The 19,807-nt window shown below is 33.2% G+C and overlaps 1 protein-coding gene across 1 annotated transcript; it reads right to left on the bottom strand.

Annotated features, from left to right (window-relative positions):
• Positions 1-411: 411 nt before the first annotated feature.
• Positions 412-9,807, bottom strand: Fdx2 (Adrenodoxin-like protein 2, mitochondrial Ferredoxin 2). The gene is made up of 3 exons (XM_088231805.1): positions 9,447-9,807; positions 2,712-2,891; positions 412-1,397 (listed from the first exon to the last, which is right to left on the bottom strand). Exons 1-3 carry the CDS (start codon positions 9,596-9,598, stop codon positions 1,241-1,243), a joined length of 489 nt encoding a protein of 162 aa, XP_088087931.1. The 5' UTR covers positions 9,599-9,807; the 3' UTR covers positions 412-1,240.
• Between the last annotated feature and the right edge of the window lie 10,000 nt (positions 9,808-19,807).

The raw sequence follows: 19,807 nt of genomic DNA, 5'->3' as shown, positions 1-19,807 counted from the left end.
TAACTAGAATGTACTGTGTGAAGTTAGCTTCAGTGTGCAGTACTAATCATGGTACCTAACGACCCGCATTTATTACCCGCATTTATTACCCGCATTTATTACGAGGTGTTGAATCATGGTAATCAGTGATACCATCCTAACATCTATGTACTGTTTGGCAATAAATTGGAATTTCATGTTGAAATCTTATGTTGTGTTGTGTTCTTGCAATTATGTGACAATATTCAATAAAATTGATTTTTCAACATTTTAGTGTACACAAGTCCTAATTTACAATGTAACCGCAAAATTTGCCGCCGAATTACCGTCTCTAATTCATCACACCTTAAGGCTATCTTCATATCCCCCACTACATGAAGGCAATCGTGCGAATGTGGTCAATAACACACCGTGTTATTATTATTATTATTATTTGCTATAGGCAGGCGGCCTTTGCTGATGCGCCTATATCGCATGTACTGCTTTTTGTCTGCGTTCTTCCTCCTTCGAAAAAGCATTCAAGCGGTTTTTTAACTAGTTGAACGAAACGGAATGGACAACTAGACTTGGCAATTTATTCCAGTCTGAAACTACCCCGCTGGGAAGGAAGTTTATCTTGGGATTGAGGTGGAATTGAGAATGATAAGAGCTTTCAGTTGTGACCCCATAAATTTGTGTTGGGATGTAATTGATACATCTCACGCAGGGGGCAGTCATAGTAATTATTAAGTATCTTATGAGTTTCTATCAAGTCCCCTCTCTTCCGCCGTTCTTCCAATGATGTAAATCCTAGTACTTTTGTGTTAGTGTGTTGAAAGTGTTTTAAACGAGTCTGTAGTGTCCATACAGTAAGAAGTGTGCATAACACACAGTGTGGTCTCATCGCTACTTGTGGTATTTTCTCTAAATTGATCTTTCCTAAACTAGTAAATTCCTACTGATAATATAGTATTCATGTGTATGAATTTAGAATAAATATTTTGTAAAATAATAATCCCGGTTTATCTTAGCAATCCCAAGTCAGTTTTGAATAGTAAATGCATACACAGTAACCTATAAATGGGCCGTCTAGGGCCTTACCAACCAAGGAACGTTGAGAAGCTTTCAGTGTTGCTGGTTGATAGCGATCACTGGGTTGCATTCTGATTCTCCACAACTCTACCGCAGGACCACAAACCAGTTAGTTAATTTCTCATGTCTTGAGGTATCTGTCAATATAAAATATGATGTTTATTCACTTAATGATGTTAATACTGTTGACCTACGATCGCGCATCATTAATGGAGGCCGGCACATGAACTTCCAGCCCATCCAAGTCTTGAGTTAGAGTGATTTGACAGCCAAGCCGGGATGTGTCTGTCAATCCGTGGGCAAGATCCAGCATGTCGAGCTCTTCATCCACTGGTTTTTCCGGTAATCTGAAAAAAAAAAGAGTTTTTTTTATTTATTTATATTGTCGGTAAAAAGGGTAAACGACTGACTAAGTGAATTTTCGAGAATTTAAAATTTTAAAAATTGTTCATGTTTGTTTTTGTATTTGTATAGATTCTATGATGACACTGTGAGCAATTTTTTGGATGTATAATAGTTTTATATCACCCGTCGATGGGAGGAGTGCTTTCCCGAAACTATAATAGTGTTCTTGTAAAAGAATAAAATCGTGTAACACCAATACCAAAGTTTGGTTTTCATGGACAAAGAATATATAACAATATACCATTTGCCACAATAGTAGATAAAAATCTCGAGCAATTAAAATTATTTGTAAAAAAATGGCTACTTAATATGGGTCCCGAGAACTGTCTCGAGATGGTCACCCAACAAAAGCAGTAGACTTGTTTATATAAAATTATTTTTGCATTTCATGTTTTGTATTTGCATCCACACAGTGTCTCTATGAATATATGTCATATACTCGTATATTTGGCATTTGTGCGGATGTTGGGCCACCGGGAGCTGACAGTAGCTTGTTACTTGACCTAATGTCTGCACAGTAGTTAAGTATGTGAGCTGTACTAATAATATAATGTTGTTTTCTTATTTTTTTTCTTTTCTTACAATTATTTATGTATATATATCTGTATGGATTTAAGTATGAATATGTATTATTTTATATGTATTTCATATATATTTTTGGCCGCCATAAGTATAATATATTAAATCATGTAAATGAATGCCTCGTCACGGGTTGTGCCCAGTGAGGTAATTCATGTTTTAAAAAAAAATGTTATGTAAAACGTGAAAAAAAATAATTTAAAATGAAGTGCTACAAAGTGAATGCCGATTTAATGAATAATATTAAATTTTGGTAATATTAAGTTTTGTGATTTTGAAATTACTCCACCTGTGACATCACAAGTTTTCTTCGGTGAACTATCCTGATTGGTGGGTTAACTTCCCGGTAACCGGAAATGTATCACAACACTCTGTCATTGGTTGGTTTTGGAGAACCAGTGACGTCGTTCAAAGTAGCACATTTTTATCAAAATCAATTTTATTAACTTTTTGTCACACAAAGCCCCAAATCTAGACGTAGTGTTGTTAAACCCAAACTCCGATGGCTGGACGGAGTGCAGCGGAATATCGATGCTATTGATATCGGGGACTGGAGGAGTGCATGCCAGGATAGAGAGAGATGGCGACGAATGTTGCAGGAGGCCAAGACCCAGAGCAGGCTGCAAAGCCAATGATGATGAAGCCATCAGAAGGGAATAATACATAAAATGAATTACCGGTCGTAGTCTTCCTTCTTGAGGATGACATGGCAAGTGGAACAGGTTAGGGTCCCCTCACACGCTCCATAGCCCTCGAGGTCTACTCCCGAGTCGACTACGGTGTCCAGCAATGAGTCTCCGATCTTGGCCTTAACGGGAATCCGTTCCCCGCTCGCCCTGATAAAAGTCACGGTAATTCTGGAATTGAAAATTTTAACTAATAAGTAAATATCCATTTCACCGCATTAATTATTTTGGCTTTTCTTCATCACAGTAGCTCTACCCTTTAATGTCAGAGACAACTCATTATTGTTTACATTTAAATCACGGTTGAAATGCCATTTTGATATTTGAGTTTTTTCTTTTCTCTCCTTCTTTCCTTTGCAAATTTGAACCCTCTTCTCATAGAATATTTTAGAAATTTAATTTTTAATTAAATGAATCGGTGTCTCATTTCTTTTTTATAAAATAATGATCAAATTCATGGTATTCAATGTCACTTCCTAAACATTTAAGTTTTTTCTTTCTCCTCCCTCTTGTTTCCTTTTCACCCCCTCCCTCTTCATAGTATAGTGTAGACCTTTAGTCAATTTTTATTTCTTAAAAAATGTTTTTTAAAAAATGAATCATCAATATATGTATATGTTTAACTTTCTTAAATGTTCTTCATCTCTGTTGTAATATGTTAATATAAACAGCTCCCCAAGGAGTTGAATCCAGTCCTTGTCTACAAAAATTTGGACAAACTCAAAATATTGTTGATAAATTACCTGGTCCATGAAGAAGTATAGAAATTGAAAAAATAACATTTTCAGGCGTTGCCTAGTATGTAGGTGAAATAATTCAATTAGATGAATCTCACCCGCATAAATAAAGGTTTCAGCTCTTTAACTTCACAAACATCAACAGATGAAAGAATTGAAGGAATATAGATGTTCAAATATAGGCAGAATGGTGAATAAAGTGTGTAAAGTGGCCACTTAAACCAGCCATTGACAGGTCATAAGCCCTGTAGATGCCTAGACTTCTATATTACCTTTGCTTAAATGTTCTTCATCTCTGTTGTAATATGTTTACATATATGTTTATCAATATTTTGTTTTATAATTTGAATCGGGTTGTGGTCCCGTGGCTAGTGTCTCAGACTCACGGCTTAAAGGTCCGTGGTTCGAATCCCACTCTACCCTAACTTGATTAACATTGTATAATAATAATAATAATATTTGACTGATTTATATAGCGCCATTTTTGAAAAAAATCACCTCAAGGGCGCTTTACAATTGTATATCTAAACTTACATTCTAACTAAACTTAAGTGATATATTATATTTCCAGATTTAAAATTGAGGATATGATAGTTTAAAAAAGTGGGATTTTAGTTGGGATCTGAACTGACTGGGAATGTCGATAATTCGTAAGTTTGAAGGCAATTGGTTCCAGGCAGAGGGGCCGGCGGCGGCAAAAGCACGATCTCCAAATCTAGTGTTTGGGGAGCGCCGGATTTCGACAAGTTTTCCTCTTCCTGAATCAAATTATAATAGTGAGTTATTTACAACTCTTTGAAAATGGCCCTCAAAATGAAATATTTGGGTAAATCATGAGAACGCAAATATTAATATTTTTTTTAAATATGAAATTATTATTATATCCCAACAATATGTTTATATATCACTGATTTTCTCAAAAAGAACAAACTGTGTAGGTAGGAATAAATTGCCTTAAGGCGATATGCGCGCCCTTATGCATATGTATGGCAACTGTATATGTACGAGTATATAAAGTGTCTGTTCCGGCCACAAATGTATAATAAATAGACACATTATTTATATACTAGCTACATCTAAAATACATGAAATATTACATTGCCCAAATAACGTTACACATGCAAACATACAACATAATATTTTCTTAGTTCATATTTCTTTCTGTTTTACTCGTTACAATAGATACAACACAAGCTTTTTTTTATTCTTTTTTTTATTTATTTACAATTTTAAAAAACCCGTTAGGGTTACATTAGAAATTTAATATTGTCTAGTCATTTTATGTCTCGTCTAGTCTAGTTAGTTCAGTCATCATGTGCTTTTTCAGATTGATTTTAAATTTGTCTCCAGTAAAAGTTTTCAAGTAGTAAGGTAGGTCGTTGTAGTGTTTAAGTCCATTATGTAGTATTTTTGACTGTCCTGTGTTTGTCTTTGCTTTCTCAATATGATAGTGTTGTTGTTGTCTGGTGTTATATTTGTGTATGTCAGCATTTTTGACTAATATTATGTCGTCGTCTTGTATGTTTCCCAGTGTTATTTTGTGCACAATTTTTAAGGTCTCAATTTTAGTCAAGTAGTTTATGTCAAACTGGTGTGTTTTTTGTACAGTTTAGTCGTAGAGGTTAGGTAGGGTAGGTTGTATGTTAGTTTAAGAATTTTATTTTGTTGTCTTTGTATTCTTGTTATGTCTTACAGTGTAATGCAATGTATTTATTCAGAGAGCTGTATTAAAGAGATGGTTTTTTATAGGGATGAAAATATAACTAAATGTGAGATCAGAGTGAACGGACATATTCTGAATCAGGTAGAAGAATTTGTATATCTGGGAAGTATGTTTACTAGACGTGGAGTTCCAGTCACTAGCCTCAAATAACAAAACCGTGTCATCGGCAAACGAAATAATATGAATGTAGAGGAAGCGAGGTCTGTATGCAAAGACAGAGTGATATGGCGTGATGGTTTGTTTATTTTGTTTGTTTGAGTTGCATTAAAAAATATATTAACAACTAATAATTCCTTAACTACTCGCTATTCTATATAAAAATATTACTTTCAATTTAATAAAAAAACTAAATCAAACCATCAATCTTGTAAGATATTTAAATCAATATTATTTACTAATTTAGACTATCATAATCGTAATATATATGATTCTTCTGTATGTGTATGTCACGGAACTCCTAAGCGGCTGGACCCATTTTTGTGATTTTTTTTGTGTGTGTTTGAGTGGGTCCAGGGATGGTTTACATTCACAAAAGGGAAATATCACGTACTATGAATACCGATAAAAATATATAAAATGGATTTAGAGTATTAATTGTATTTTTAAAATCAATACGGATATTGTGGAGAAACGTTTTCAAAAATAACTTTAAAAAATAAATAATAAAAAAATGTCACTAGAAAAACGCGACATTTTTGGCATTGATAATTGTGATGTCGAGATTTGTGACGATGTTCTAAAAAATTCAAATGGTTTGGAACAAAGTTGAAAAAAACATGAATCATGACGTATTGGGGGCGCGGCCAATGCAATGACCATTTTGCGGAAATTCAAAATTACAAATTTAAAAATATTTTTTATGCTACTAACAAGTAGTAATTTTTTTTTTACTTTACAGTATTCCATACTCTTATTGCTTTTAAAATGTAAAAAAAAGGTGATATTTCCGTATTGGACCCGGCCTACCTATTAAATGGAAAAGGTTGAAATGTCAAACTCAATGTCAAATGTCACTTAGTATATAGTTTAACAAAAATTCGAATGTCGAAAAAACGTTTGCTGAACCAACTAATAGCAGGCAAGTCAACGTTCGGGCAGGACAACATCTGTCGGATCCACTAGTATGATATTGCTCTTCCCTCCATCTGTGTATGTTAAGATACCTCTCTATGTAAATAAATGATAATAATTCATATAATAATTGGTATTATCTAATCACACGAAGTTGTTATGAATTCCTACCTAGACAACAATATGACAACAGTGTGATTATGAACGATTCAGCCAGAGTTTATAAACATGTCTAAAATTTTCTATATAAATATCAAGTTATTATTATTATTTATTTATTATACGGCACAAGTGCCTTTTACGATATAAAATATACAAAATAATGAGTTAGTTAGATATACAAAAATTCAAAAACAATATTAAAACATGGGTATAAAAAGAAAAAGAAAAATAACTAGAAATATATACAAAATATATGAAAATTATAAAATGAATAAACACCAGATCATTAGCATAAGCAGCTTTTGCAAATAATTCGTTAATTAACTACTTATAGAACATCTTAAAATATTTATAAAGAGATGATTTGAATTCACAGAGATTCGAGTTAAAAATGTCGATATGAGAGGTACATTCGTTTCCTAGTCTGTGTATACGCGGTATTAGTGAGTGACAAAGATAGTTGGTTACAAATGGAATTAAGTTGTAAAAATGTTATATGTCGATGTGTGTAGTGTACTTAATATTTAATACTAACACACTAACTTGTATATAGCAGTGGCGAGCCGTGGTTTTTTTTACAGGTAATTTACAAAAAATGATCATTAATTTGTACCTACATACAAGTACATAATATGTAAGTAACACAATTAAAATTGACTTTTTTTTCTGTTGTTCTGTGAAAATCAACTCAAACAACAATTATTATTAACCTTTCCCTCACTAAGCATTCAAAAATTACACATGATCCGAACGGGGGGACCAAACGACCCTAACGCCTACTTGTATATGGCGTCAGGAGAAGAAAACGTTGGAAAATTGTTTTCGAGCGTTGCCTTGTATGTGAAATAATTCAGTCAGATGAATCTCTTCACAACAATAAAGGTTTCAGCTCTTTAACTTCACTAAAATCAACAGATGGAAGAATTGAAGAAATATGGATGTTCTAACATAGGCAAAATGGTGAATGTTACGGTGTGTAAAATGGCCACTTAAACCAGCCAATGACGGGTCATAAGCCCTGTAAATGCCTAGACTTCCATATTCCCTTATTTAAGGTATTTTCCATCCCTGTTGTAATTTGTTAATCTTAATGACTCCCGAGGGGGTGAAATCCAGTCTTTTGTCTACGAACATTTGGACAAACTCAAATATTGTAATGAAACCAACTGGTCCAAGAAGAAGTTTGAAAATTGGAAAATTGTTTCCGGGCGTTGCCTAGTATGTGAAATAATTCAGTCAGATGAATCTCTTCACAACAATAAAGGTTTCAGCTCTTTAACTTCACTAAAATCAACAGATGGAAGAATTGAAGAAATATGGATGTTCAAACATAGGCAAAATGGTGAATGTTACAGTGTGTAAAGTGGCCACTTAAACCAGCCAATGACAGGTCATAAGCCCTGTAAATGCCTAGACTTCCATATTCCCTTATTTAAGGTATTTTCCATCCCTGTTGTAATTTGTTAACAAATTATTTGTTTTTAATACTGTTGATTCCCCTTTGTGCTGCTGCAAATATCCTAATCAATCTTCTGAACACATTGTGTGGTCTTGTCCCTTTCCCCTCTCTGTGATTACCGAATGGAGCTTTTCGCTACTATCTGTGGTCCTGATATAGGAGATCAGCGTGAACGGAGATATTCTGAATCAGGTAGAAGAATTTGTGTACCTGGGAAGTATGTTTACTAGGGACGGAAAGGCCGAGAAAGATATTGAAAGGAGGGTGAGTGCCGGGAAAAGGGTGAACGGTGCACTAAAATCTACTTTGGCAAACAAATGTTTATCGCAGTAGGCTAAACTAGCAGTTCACAGCGGAGTTCTAGTTCCAACTCTAATGTATGGGAGCGAAGTATGGAATTGAAAAATAATGATGAAAGTACATTGAATGCTGTCGAAATGCGATCCCTCAGGCGAATGTGTGGTAAAACGATGTATGATAGGTGCACAAATGTCGAGATCCGTGAAGTGTGTAAGGCTGAGACATGCATTATTGACAGAATCAAGAAAGGGGTGCTGCGTTGGTTTGGACATGTAGAGCGAATGGACAGCGAAAGAACGGCTAAAAGGATCTACGATGCAAATGTTGATGGATGCAGAAAACGAGGAAGACCGAGAAAGACATGGCACGATCAAGTCCATCAAATACTTGAAGATGGACATGTCAAAAGTAGGAATAATCGGCGTGCGTGCATGAGAAGATGTATGAATGTAGAGGAAGCGAGGTCTGTATGCCAAGATAGAGTGTTATGGCGTTCTATCCTCTCTGCCTACCCCTATGGGGAAACGGCGTGATGGTTTGTTGTTGTTGTTGTTGTTGTTGATATAGGTCCTGTCGGATATACAGATCTGGTGGCTTCCAAAAAGAATTTCGAGGATTTAAAAAAGTTTTGTAATCATTTCATGTCCAATCATTTCAATCCCAGTCAATGAAGAATTCGCTTCCCTCTTTTCTCAATCCAATGAAGTGCAAAATTATGTACTTCTGGATTACCTTCTTTCAGCACAAAGACGCTAAGGCTACCAGATTACAGAGAGCTCCTTCGGGCAGGTTTTTTCGTTCGGCAATGAACATTTTTTCCGTGTATGTGGGCAGCGCCAAGGAGACTTATGTCCTTCAGATGCGGTGTGCGGTATGTGGTAGGCAAGCTATCTGGAGATCGGACACATCATCCTTATTATCAAATTCTAATCCGCACACGATGGTGCATAGGACACTGCATTGTTAAATATAATGACAATCCGGCTACAACATATACGCATGAAAGCAGAGAATGTGTGTAAAAATTTAATTCATAAATAAAATTATGAAGTTTGTCTACTGATCATATCTCTACTTACCTAAATAATGGAATTACTAAAGCTAAGTTTTATTAAAATCCATTTTATTCAAAATGTCTACGGAACTCCGTCTCACTTCTGCTTCATCGCACACCAAAAATCCGGAAAAATTTCATTGACCCAATAAAAGAAATTTCTAAAATATAAAAAGTAGGTTATAAGATTTAAAAATTATCAAATTAATTTAAAACTCACTCAGATTTCTTCAGGGAAGGCTTCGTATCGTGGACGTTTCTGAAAACTGTCTTCCTGTGAAACTTTTCGATATTACACAGAGTATTGCGACTTTTATTCACTGTTGAATTTACGCTACAAATCACTCTCCTAACCAAAAAACGGGCAGGCATGTTAGCTGAATCAATTCAATTTAGGTAAATTTTACTGGTAGAATAGATTGTTAAAGTCACGTTTACTTCACAGATAACGAACTGATGACGCCGTCTCAAAAGAATAATGAATAATTTATCAAATGAATATTTAGATAACTCGAAAGACGGCCATCTGACATTTGCAAGACAAGCTGACATTGGCTGACATAAGCGATCAGTGGTCTAGTGTTGCTAATAACAATTATTAAGTTCGATTATTTTGAAAACGAAATATATTTTTTTTGACTTATCGATCATAATCGATTAAACAGACACTGTAAAATAAATAAATAATAACCACAAAAGGATAAGCAAATTGTATTTTAGGTACTGCAGGCTTGCCGTATTGGAAGGCAGTAGATTTTTATTTTATTTTATTTTATTTATTATATTATACATATATACGACCTTAGCCAATTACAACATTAACACGAAGAAACATATATACAACTGAACAAAAATAACATATAGACATATAAGACTTTGAGCTAAACCATGCTTATCCGTCTTCTTTCCACGCTGTTTTAGTGACGAAGAGATCTACGAAAAGTCGGAAGATCTATCCCTAAGAACTCCAAGTCGTGTGACGAATTGACTAGTCTACACATTCTGGATATTGGGGCATAAAAACAAAAGCTCCCTTTAGGAGATTAAATAAATGGCAGATTTTGACTTCTTGTTATATAGTTGGAAACGTGAAATTAAATTGATTGCAACGGAGATGGGACATCACTTATATATTTTTTTTTTTGAAAATGCAAATAAGGTCAATCTCAGTTCTACATCTCTCCAATGAGGACAGATTAAGAGATTGCTCTATTTTAAAATAGGAATAATTACCTCCATGCAATCCGAGTAACAATGCCACTTTGGATGTATTGAAACGGTGTTGGACAGACTCGATATGGTCAATATGAATCCTATAGAATGGAGACCAAATTGCAGAAACGTATTCCAGATGGAGTAAAACTACTGAACAATAAAGAGTTATGATGGTATTAATATTTTTGAAGTCCATTGTCATTTTATTGATAAAATCGAAAAATTTGAGATGACGATCTTTTGTTTTTATTCTGTGGAACTCTGGGATTGACGTGGAAAGAGCGGTTTTGGCAATATTTTTTAGTGAATCTTCAATATACTTTAAACTCCAATATTGCAGGACTTAAATTTTCAATATTGATTACCTATAGAACAATACTATATTTAAAAAAACGCTAATAAGAATTGGTGACGCGAGAGTGCTAGCTGGCGATAAGTTTCCTGGAGGCGTGTGGTGATCTCCACACTCTTAAAAGCATCCACTTAGGAGCGAATGTAGGAATACAAAGAGAAGAAGAAAAATCATAGTTTAAAAACAACTAAATGGTGATGAACTTGTTTTTAAAATCGAACGATTGCTACTACTATTACTACTATCACGTCTTTTAGGCAATACCTTTGATTGTGTTGACTTTCAGACAGCCAGCCAATAAATATGGAAGAAAATAAGATGTTTAAAAATACTGAAAAAGGAAAGAGTTTAACGACATCCAAAAAGCTTTCACAATAGTATAAAAAGCCATACAAGATTAACAAAATCCTGGAATAATTTAAAAAATCTGGTTTAATACCGTGTGCGTTTCCGGCGCGACGCTAAATTTATCAGATTTTTCTAAATCCAGAGTGTTCAGTACAGTTTTTAACCACTTGACTTGTTTTGGTTCAAGAAGTTCTTCAAAATTATGAATTAGTACAGTTTTATATTTCTTTTAATATGAAACTTAAGTAATTAAATTATACTGTTTGAGTTGAACGAAATCAAATGTTTTTTAGAGTTGAGGAATGAGAACCCATGAAAAGGTGTTAGTATCAATCATATTCGATTTCCGTTTTTTTATTTTTCATAATCGATTTTATTATCAACCTTTTTTTTATCTGTTATTTCATTGAAACTATTTGTTCGATTATTAGTAAGAATCCGTTATGCGCATCACTAAGCAGGCTTAAGATTTGGGGCTGCCATACGCTAAAGTATTTTGGCCATATCTTCTAAATATTTTCGATACTTTTTTCTCTTGCGTTGAAAGAAGGCAACTTAAAAAAAAAATATGAGGCAAATTATAATGTTTGTATTTATAATTTATTTTTTTTAAATCCTTTGTTTCATTTAGCGAATTATGGGCTTTGACTGACAGTTGGTTACCACGTAGAAAATTCTTACGTAGCGTTTCAAAAGTTGACACGCTAGGATATATTTTCAACAGTGGCAACTGAAAAACTCTGGTGCAAAAATGTGGCAAAAATGAATGTAAACGAAACTTTTTTACTGTACGTAATACCATATTATATAATTATCACTTATCACTGTTGCAGTTCGTTTGTATGAATATATTTTAAGGTATGCTTTATTTATATATCAGTACGTGCATCACGTCATATACGAAATAAACATCTTCTGGGCCTCGATTACATTAAAAAGTTAAATGAGCTGTCTTCAATAATTGTCTATAAAGTAAATTGAATTTTCTTTACGAAAATGTGTATATTTGTATGGATTTTTAATTCATCTTCATCGATAACATACAATTGAATACGTTTCAAACAAAAATTATTTTGAATATTTATTATTTTAACAAAACAATCTTATCACTTTACAAACATTTCAATATAATTCTGTTAACTGTTTATTGTAATACGGGCCCTAAGCCCCGATTACAATGGGAAGTTAACATTTGTCTTCAATTTTATCTACTAAATAAAATTAAGTTTTCTGTATGAAAAGCAGAATATGCATATATTTTTTTCTTCCAAACTTGTTCAATTATAGATTGCCGACGAAGATACTTTAAATGTGCACGCAAATGTACTCATTTTCGTACACACATATCAGTTTTTCTTTATAGACAGTCGAAGAGAACTCTATTAACTTCCCATTGTAATCGGGCTAGTGTTAATCGCTGGTTTCAACATTTAAAATTATTCATGTGTGTTTACTTGCTTTGTCTATTTGTACTATTATCATAGTAAGGCATTTTTTTCATTTTGAACGTTTGTTATTCAAACTTCATTTTATCAGGGACATTCCATTCGTCGCCATTACGACGGATTTCAATAATATTAAAATCATTTAAATACTTTACTGTTCACAAGTCCGTCCACATTTAGAATAGTTACGCTTCTCCAATTTGGTCTCCATTCTAAAGGATTAATGTAAAAATTGATGTAAAAGGCTTTAATGTAAAAATATAACAACGCTTCTTTATTTACATTTTTTTTTGTTTACGTTTGTTACATTATTATATATATATAACTTTATTTATTTATAAAAACTGTGGGTGGGTTAATTAAATCTAGATTACACCATGAAATTTATGGTGTAGATGCATTTATAAATGCATTTAAAAAACATAAAACAAAAATTCAAAGTTACATTCTGGATTTTTTTTCCAATATTAGTTAGATTAAGATACGCTGGAATTGGTGAAGCAATGCAGTGCCCTATGCACCATTAGATGCGGAAAGGGAACGGTGATGTTGATGCTATAAAGGTTTACTTAAATATTAATAAAAAAATCGTTGTTATATTCATTGTAGTTGCCGAGATAATTATACAGTTCTTTAAATACATCTTGATTAAAATGACAGCTGTCAAACTAATGTCACTAGTGATGGGAAATTACTGATCACTGATCACTGATCAAATCGATTTTATCAGTTTTTTCATGCAAACATGACGAAAATTGATAGAAAAATGAAAAAACAAGCCTATTACACAATGGGTTTTAGACAATTATTTACCAAAAATAAGACTTTTATGCTATTTTTCATGAACAACATAAAGTGAATTTTTTTTTTATTCGATTAATTTACATTGATCAATTTGTCCCATCGCTAACATTTTGGCAAAATGATGTAACCTTGTAAGAACGTCGTTAATAATTAGGTTTATTTTTGTTTTTTTTTTGTTTTAAAGCAGATTTTATACATTTATTTATATGTCAAGCACTTTATTAAAAAAAATAACATGCCTGATACGAGTGATTTTTCGTGTGTTTATTAATATAAATCACTCCTCACATCACCTCAATCACTACAAAGTAATGTTGTCAGTTTTGCTGACAACTGTCATTCTAATCAAGCTAAATTTTTAAGAACTATAGTTAAATCGCAGGAGCTGGGGAGGGGTTAGGGCTCTAATTTTTTCCGCGTGTGAGAAAACAATTGTATATCCAATTTCCCGTAGTACTAAACTTCCTCATTCGTGATACGCCCGAATCCGTGTGTGCCATCACCATGGTAACTTATAAGTTATCTCGATTGCCGGCATTACTGGGCAGGCGCAGATTCATCGATTTATTAAAAACTCTTTTCAGCCGGACATAAAAAATATGTTCATTTTGACATTATTAACTAGGTTTTACCTGGGTCTAGCTAGGCGGGCGCAACCCTCAGGGGGGCACACTTTTCAGACCCACAGCCTTCTTTTGCCTTTCTCTTCCTAGAAAATAAGACTTAGGGGGCGCAAAATTTCAATTCTGTCAGGGGCGCTCGTGACCTACGACGCCGACGCCGATTACAAGCCTTCAAAATGGAATGCCTACGACCATATTTGATCCCTTGTTCTGTTGGCGTCAAATCGAGGAAATAAAGCTCCCTATCAACAGATCAGCTAGAATTCATAAAGAAGAGGTACCTGAACTGTTTAAAAAGCAAAGGTGCCTGTAAGTAAATGCTATTCTATGGCTCAAATTTGTTTCTAGATATCGCATCGGTTTGATAGAACCTACCAGAAAAGGTATAAACATACACACAATACAAGACTAGCACAACGTGAAGGCTTCTCAGTACCAAGGTTTGTAAACAAGTATAACCAAAGAACACTTCATTATACAATTCCTAAAATTTTCAATAAAATTTCTAAGCAGATCTTAAAAGAAAATGTTGACAAAACTTTAAATAAAAAAAATACTGAATGGCTAATATGTAACAAGGCTTTATATTGATCATTATTTTATGTTAACAGTCAACTATTAAAATTTTTGTAAATACATTTTGTGTAAAAAATACGTATGATTTTAGTTCTTAATAATGTTTGTACTACTTTTTATATTTATATAATTTTTTTAACTTTTTTCTTTGTAAAATAAAAATAAGAAACCTGCTGACAAGCCGGTTTCACGGTTTAGTGGGTTTCATTATTTTTCCTTTTATATTTTCCGTTCATGTTTACCTTCTTAAATAAAAAAAAGCTACTCGCGATGTTTGTGGAGTGTACGGTTAAGATGTTATGATTTTTTTCTTAATATTTTATTTTATTAACATATTTTTTACATTTGCTTTGACATCACAACATTTATTAAAATAAAAATTCCACGTGGGCATGGCCTGTGCGTGGGTATACTAAATATAGTAAATATTATTAATCTATGGTGCAGGTTTATTTACAAATATTAAAAATACAGACACATCAAATAAAATACGTCAATTTTTTTTTATGAAAGAAATGTTAGCGTTTTTAAAATTTACCCAAATATTTTAACTCTAGTGGCCATTTTTAGTGAGTTCTAATAATTATTTAATAGGTATTTCAAACGATTTTAGATCGACATATTACAACAGAGACGAAGAATATTTAAGAGAAGGTAATATAGAAGTCTAGGCATCTACAGGGCTTATGACCTGTCAATGGCTGGTTTAAGTGGCCACTTTACACACTGGGTAACATTCACCATTCTGCCTATATTCGAACATCTATATTCCTTCAATTCTTTCATCTGTTGATGTTTGTGAAGTTAAAGGGCACAAACCTTTATTTATGCGGGTGAGATTCATCTAATTGAATTATTTCACCTACATACTAGGAAACGCCTGAAAATATTATTTTTTCAATTTCTATACTTCTTCATGGACCAGGTAATTTATCAACAATATATAAGCCCTGTAGATGCCTAGACTTCTACATTACCTTCTCTTAAATGTTCTTCGTCTCTGTTGTAATATGTTAATATAAACAGCTCCCCAGGGAGTTGAATCCAGTCCTTGTCTACAAAAATTTGGACAATCTCAAAATATTGTTGATTTTAGATCGGGTTGTGTCCCGTGGCAAGTGTCTCAGCCTTGCGGCTCAAAGGTCCGTGGTTCGAACCCCACTGAACCCCAACTTAATTTCCATAATAATTATTTTTCTAATTAATTTCTTAATTTTCAAATAGGGAGTTATTTACAACTCGTTGAAAATAGCCCTCAAAATTAAATAATAAGAAAGCAAATATTTTCTTTTTGAAAAAGATAAATACAAAATTCGGTACACTCAGAGACATATGTTAGAAACTTAATGAAATATGTTTACTTGAATAGGGAATTGTTTAGTAATAATTTAAATCGTATTAGTAATAAATTTGATAGTGTACTGTCAATTCCAGGATGCAGAACTAAGTTCGCACAGAGGCACTCCTTTCATGTTGGTTCAAGATCCTTCAATCTTCTAACCAAGAAACTACAAAACATTAATTTACTGGTACAGCTTAAAGTAGGTTTGAGGTCTTGGATTAGCATGGCAGGAGCAGATAGACACATTCTTTAAAAAATAAATAAATAATTAAAATTTAAAATAAATGCATACTGCAAATAAATCATATTTTCGTAATTTTAACAAGTGTTAATTTGGTTTTTTTATTATTTTTCTTTTCTTTTATTTTTCTATTTTCATGGTCATGTCATACCATATACAGGGTGTTCATTAAACCCTGTCACATCCACAACCACGATGATCAGTATGAGCAAGAAAACAAATTGGCACATGAAAATATATTTTTAAAACGAATAAAAATATAACACCAAAAAAAGCTAATGGTTTCTGACTTCTGCAAGGAAGAAACAAGGAGGAGGAGAGGGGGAGTCTGATAAGCGAAAAACGCGCGGCCGCGCTTCCCTCGCTTCTGCAGAAGTAAGCAACCATTTGGTTTGTTTAATATTTTATTTTTTTTAAATTTCTTTGTTCTAAATATTTTTTTAAATATGCCAATATGTATTATTGCCCATACTGATCATCGTGGTTTCGGATGTGACAGGGTTTAAAGAACACTCTGTATATGTGCTTTAAACTTTTTAATAATTAAAAAAGGAATGGTCTCTGTGGGCATTTTTTCCAATTCATGTTATAGCTTAATTTTAAGATGTATTTTTCTAAAGTGTATTTTTGTAATAAAAATAATTATTATTATTATGGATAAAGTATATAGCGCCATTTTCGTAATATAATACCTCAAGGGCGCTTTACAAAGTGATTATATAAAGATATAAATTTAATTTAAACTTTTAATTTAAGAAAAATAATGTACTTGTCACCATATGCTAAAAATTTATTCAAATGATTTCGAGAACAAGTAGGTTTTAAGTTTCTTCCGAAACATTACTTCATTCTCACAGTTTCGGATTTCTGCTGGGAGAGCATTCCATGCCGTAGGGCCTGCGACCGCAAATGCACGTTCGCCGAATTTAGTGCGCTGTTTGCGTAGAGGTATAATAACTTTTCCTTTCGACGTAGATGTAGCTGATCTAAGCGTAAGACGTCTGTCAGCTAGTTCATCTCGAATGCAGAGTTCCATTAGATATTTATATGTAAATAATATATGTATGAAAAAATAAACTAATTAAAAAATAATTAAAAAAACACTAGGACACTAGGAAATATAACTATCGACGTATCGTCAGGATAGCGATTCTAAAAACTGGACAAAATTTTGCCTTAGCAATACCTCATATTTTGTCTTTATAACGTTTAGTTTAAACTTCAAGATCCATAAACTTTCAAGTATTTGCGTTCTTACAATTTACTAAAATATTTCAATTTTGGGGGCATTTTCAAAGAGCTGTAAATAACTCACTATTAGAAAACAAAAATTAAGTTGGGTTAGAGTGGAATTCAAACCCCAGACCCTTGATTCGTGAGTCTGCAACACTACCCACGGGACCACAGCCCGTTTCAAATGACATTCAGGTTTTTAATTATTTACTAATTTGTACTAAAATATTAAGGAGAATACATCATTGGCTAATTTGTTGTTATTTTTTTGTGTCCTCTTGTTCTCTTCATTTGAAAAATAAAATGGACACTTCTTTTCCTTTTTTTATTAAAATGGCCTTTTCGCCTTTCGGACACAGCTTCTGTTAACACACAATAGTTTTTAAAAAATACGATATTTTCATCAAAGAGAAAACAGATATTTTGTATTATTTATAATAATATAAAACTATGTAGCAAAGACAAACAAGGCCAATACAATAATGGTATACAATATATTCATAAAAACGAAAGACATAAGACTTCGAGCTAAACCATGCCAATCCAATTTCATCCCACACTGTTCAAGTCGCGAAGAGATCTACGAAAAGCCGGAAGATCTATCCCAAAGAATCTAAGTCGTATTATGAATTGGCTAATCTGCACATTCTGGACATTGGGGCGTAAAAACAAAAGTTGCTCTTTGAAGATTTAATTAATAGCAGATTTTGACTTCTGGTGAGATGGTTGGGAACATGAAAATAAATTTATTGCAACAGAGGTGGGACATCACTTATGGCATTAAGTATTTAGAAAATGCATATAAGGTCCATCTCAGTTCTACGTCTCTCCAATGAAGACAGATCAAGAGATTGCTCTATTTCAAAATATTATTATCCCTTTGTAATCCGAGCAACCATGCCACTTTTTTAAAAAACGGTGTTGGATAGAATCGATATGGTCAATGCGAGTCCTGTAGAATGAAGACCAAATAGGAGAAGTGTATTCTAGATGGGGTCGAACTAGTGAGCAATAAAGAGTTTTGATGGTATTAATATTTTTGAAGTCCATCGTCATTCTATTGATAAAACCGAGAAGTTTGAGAGATTTAAATTTTACATAGAAAAATTGAACGAGTGAAAACATTTAAAAGTTATCAATTTGTTTTTTTATCCGTGTTATTTTTTGTCTGTGTGCCTTCGCAAGGGTTAGTTGAGTTCGCGCTTCCGATAATTGTTTTTAAATCGCTGAGCAAATAAAACCAAAGGGCGAGCGTCATGTTGAAGGGGAAATCAAAGGATCAAATGTCCTTATGTTCCAGAGCCCTCGCGGTAGTTGGGCTAATGTACGATGATGCCCTTTGTCGAGTCCTGAGTGCCTACGGAGTCCCGGCTAATGGGGTGGTACAGTTATTATTTTCATTTACTTGAAAAAATACGCAAAGAAATTGCGAGTATTGTAAGTACGTCGTTTTATCTTTATTAAGGGCTTTTATTGAACATGATAGTATCGGCCGAAATTTAAATTTGCAAGTTACATGTTTACAAATTAGCATTAAGTAACGTAGCAATCCTGAAAAAAAATGAGGAACTTCAGCCCTACGGGAAATTGGCTACAAAAATTGTTTTCTTGCGCGGGGTAAAAATTAGAGCATTAAACTGTACTGCAAAGTTTCTTGAAAATGTACGGAAAAAATGATAAAAAATATTTTGATAACAACGCACTACTTTGAATGACGTCACGGGTTCATGTGAATCAACCTATGATCTGAGACCTATGGAAGATGTCGGTCTGCTTGTCGCTTTTGGACTAACGGGAAGAACTGAATGAGAATAAGCGGAAATGAACCTCTGACGTTACACGCGGGGTTATTTCAGAAATACAAAACTTTAAAAATCGTAGCGCTGATAATCTTTATAAATATAATTCCTCTGTACGTGTGATGTCACCGAACTCCTCCTAAACGGCTTAACCGACTTACGTGCGGTTTTCAGAGAAATATAGATCTTCGCACTGTGCGTGTTCGTAATTATTTTTTTAAAAATCCAATATGTAAAAAAGAAGTAAGGAGCATGAATGTTTTATTCATCGATATGCCAGGGTGGCATTCGAGGAGAATGCATTTACAAAAAAATGAAATGATGTTTTTTTGAGTATTAAAAAGATTGTTTTTGAATGTTTACAAACAGTATTTGTTTTTTTGTTGATTTCAATCTGATTCTTTCCTTAAATTTCTTATGATTTGTATCCATCTATTTATTTTTACTGGATTTTTGATAATACTAAAAAAAAATCAATATTTTTTTCAAAATCGTATTCCTAGACAAGTACACCCCTCTGTTGGTGAGAAGACCGGAGTTTGACGTTTGCAAAAAGAATGCCATATTTAAAAAAAATATTTATTTTATGTTTTGGAATTCAAC

Source organism: Micrasema longulum, unplaced genomic scaffold (genome assembly GCF_059751315.1).
Source record: "Micrasema longulum isolate JH-2025_06_02 unplaced genomic scaffold, ASM5975131v1 h1tg000920l, whole genome shotgun sequence".
Taxonomy (NCBI): domain Eukaryota; kingdom Metazoa; phylum Arthropoda; class Insecta; order Trichoptera; family Brachycentridae; genus Micrasema; species Micrasema longulum.
Note: the sequence above shows the minus strand (reverse complement) of the source record. Positions and strands in the feature narration are given on the sequence as shown.

What these genes read in the sequence shown, in the direction of transcription:
- Fdx2 (XM_088231805.1), bottom strand. Translation starts at nt 9,598, where the DNA reads ATGCCTGCCCGTTTTTTGGTTAGGAGAGTGATTTGTAGCGTAAATTCA. An exon ending in CCTTCCCTGAAGAAATCTGA is followed by an intron (nt 2,892 to 9,446) that starts GTGAGTTTTAAA and finishes TTTCAATTCCAG; the next exon opens with AATTACCGTGACTTTTATCA. An exon ending in AAGAAGGAAGACTACGACCG is followed by an intron (nt 1,398 to 2,711) that starts GTAATTCATTTT and finishes TTTTTTTTTCAG; the next exon opens with ATTACCGGAAAAACCAGTGG.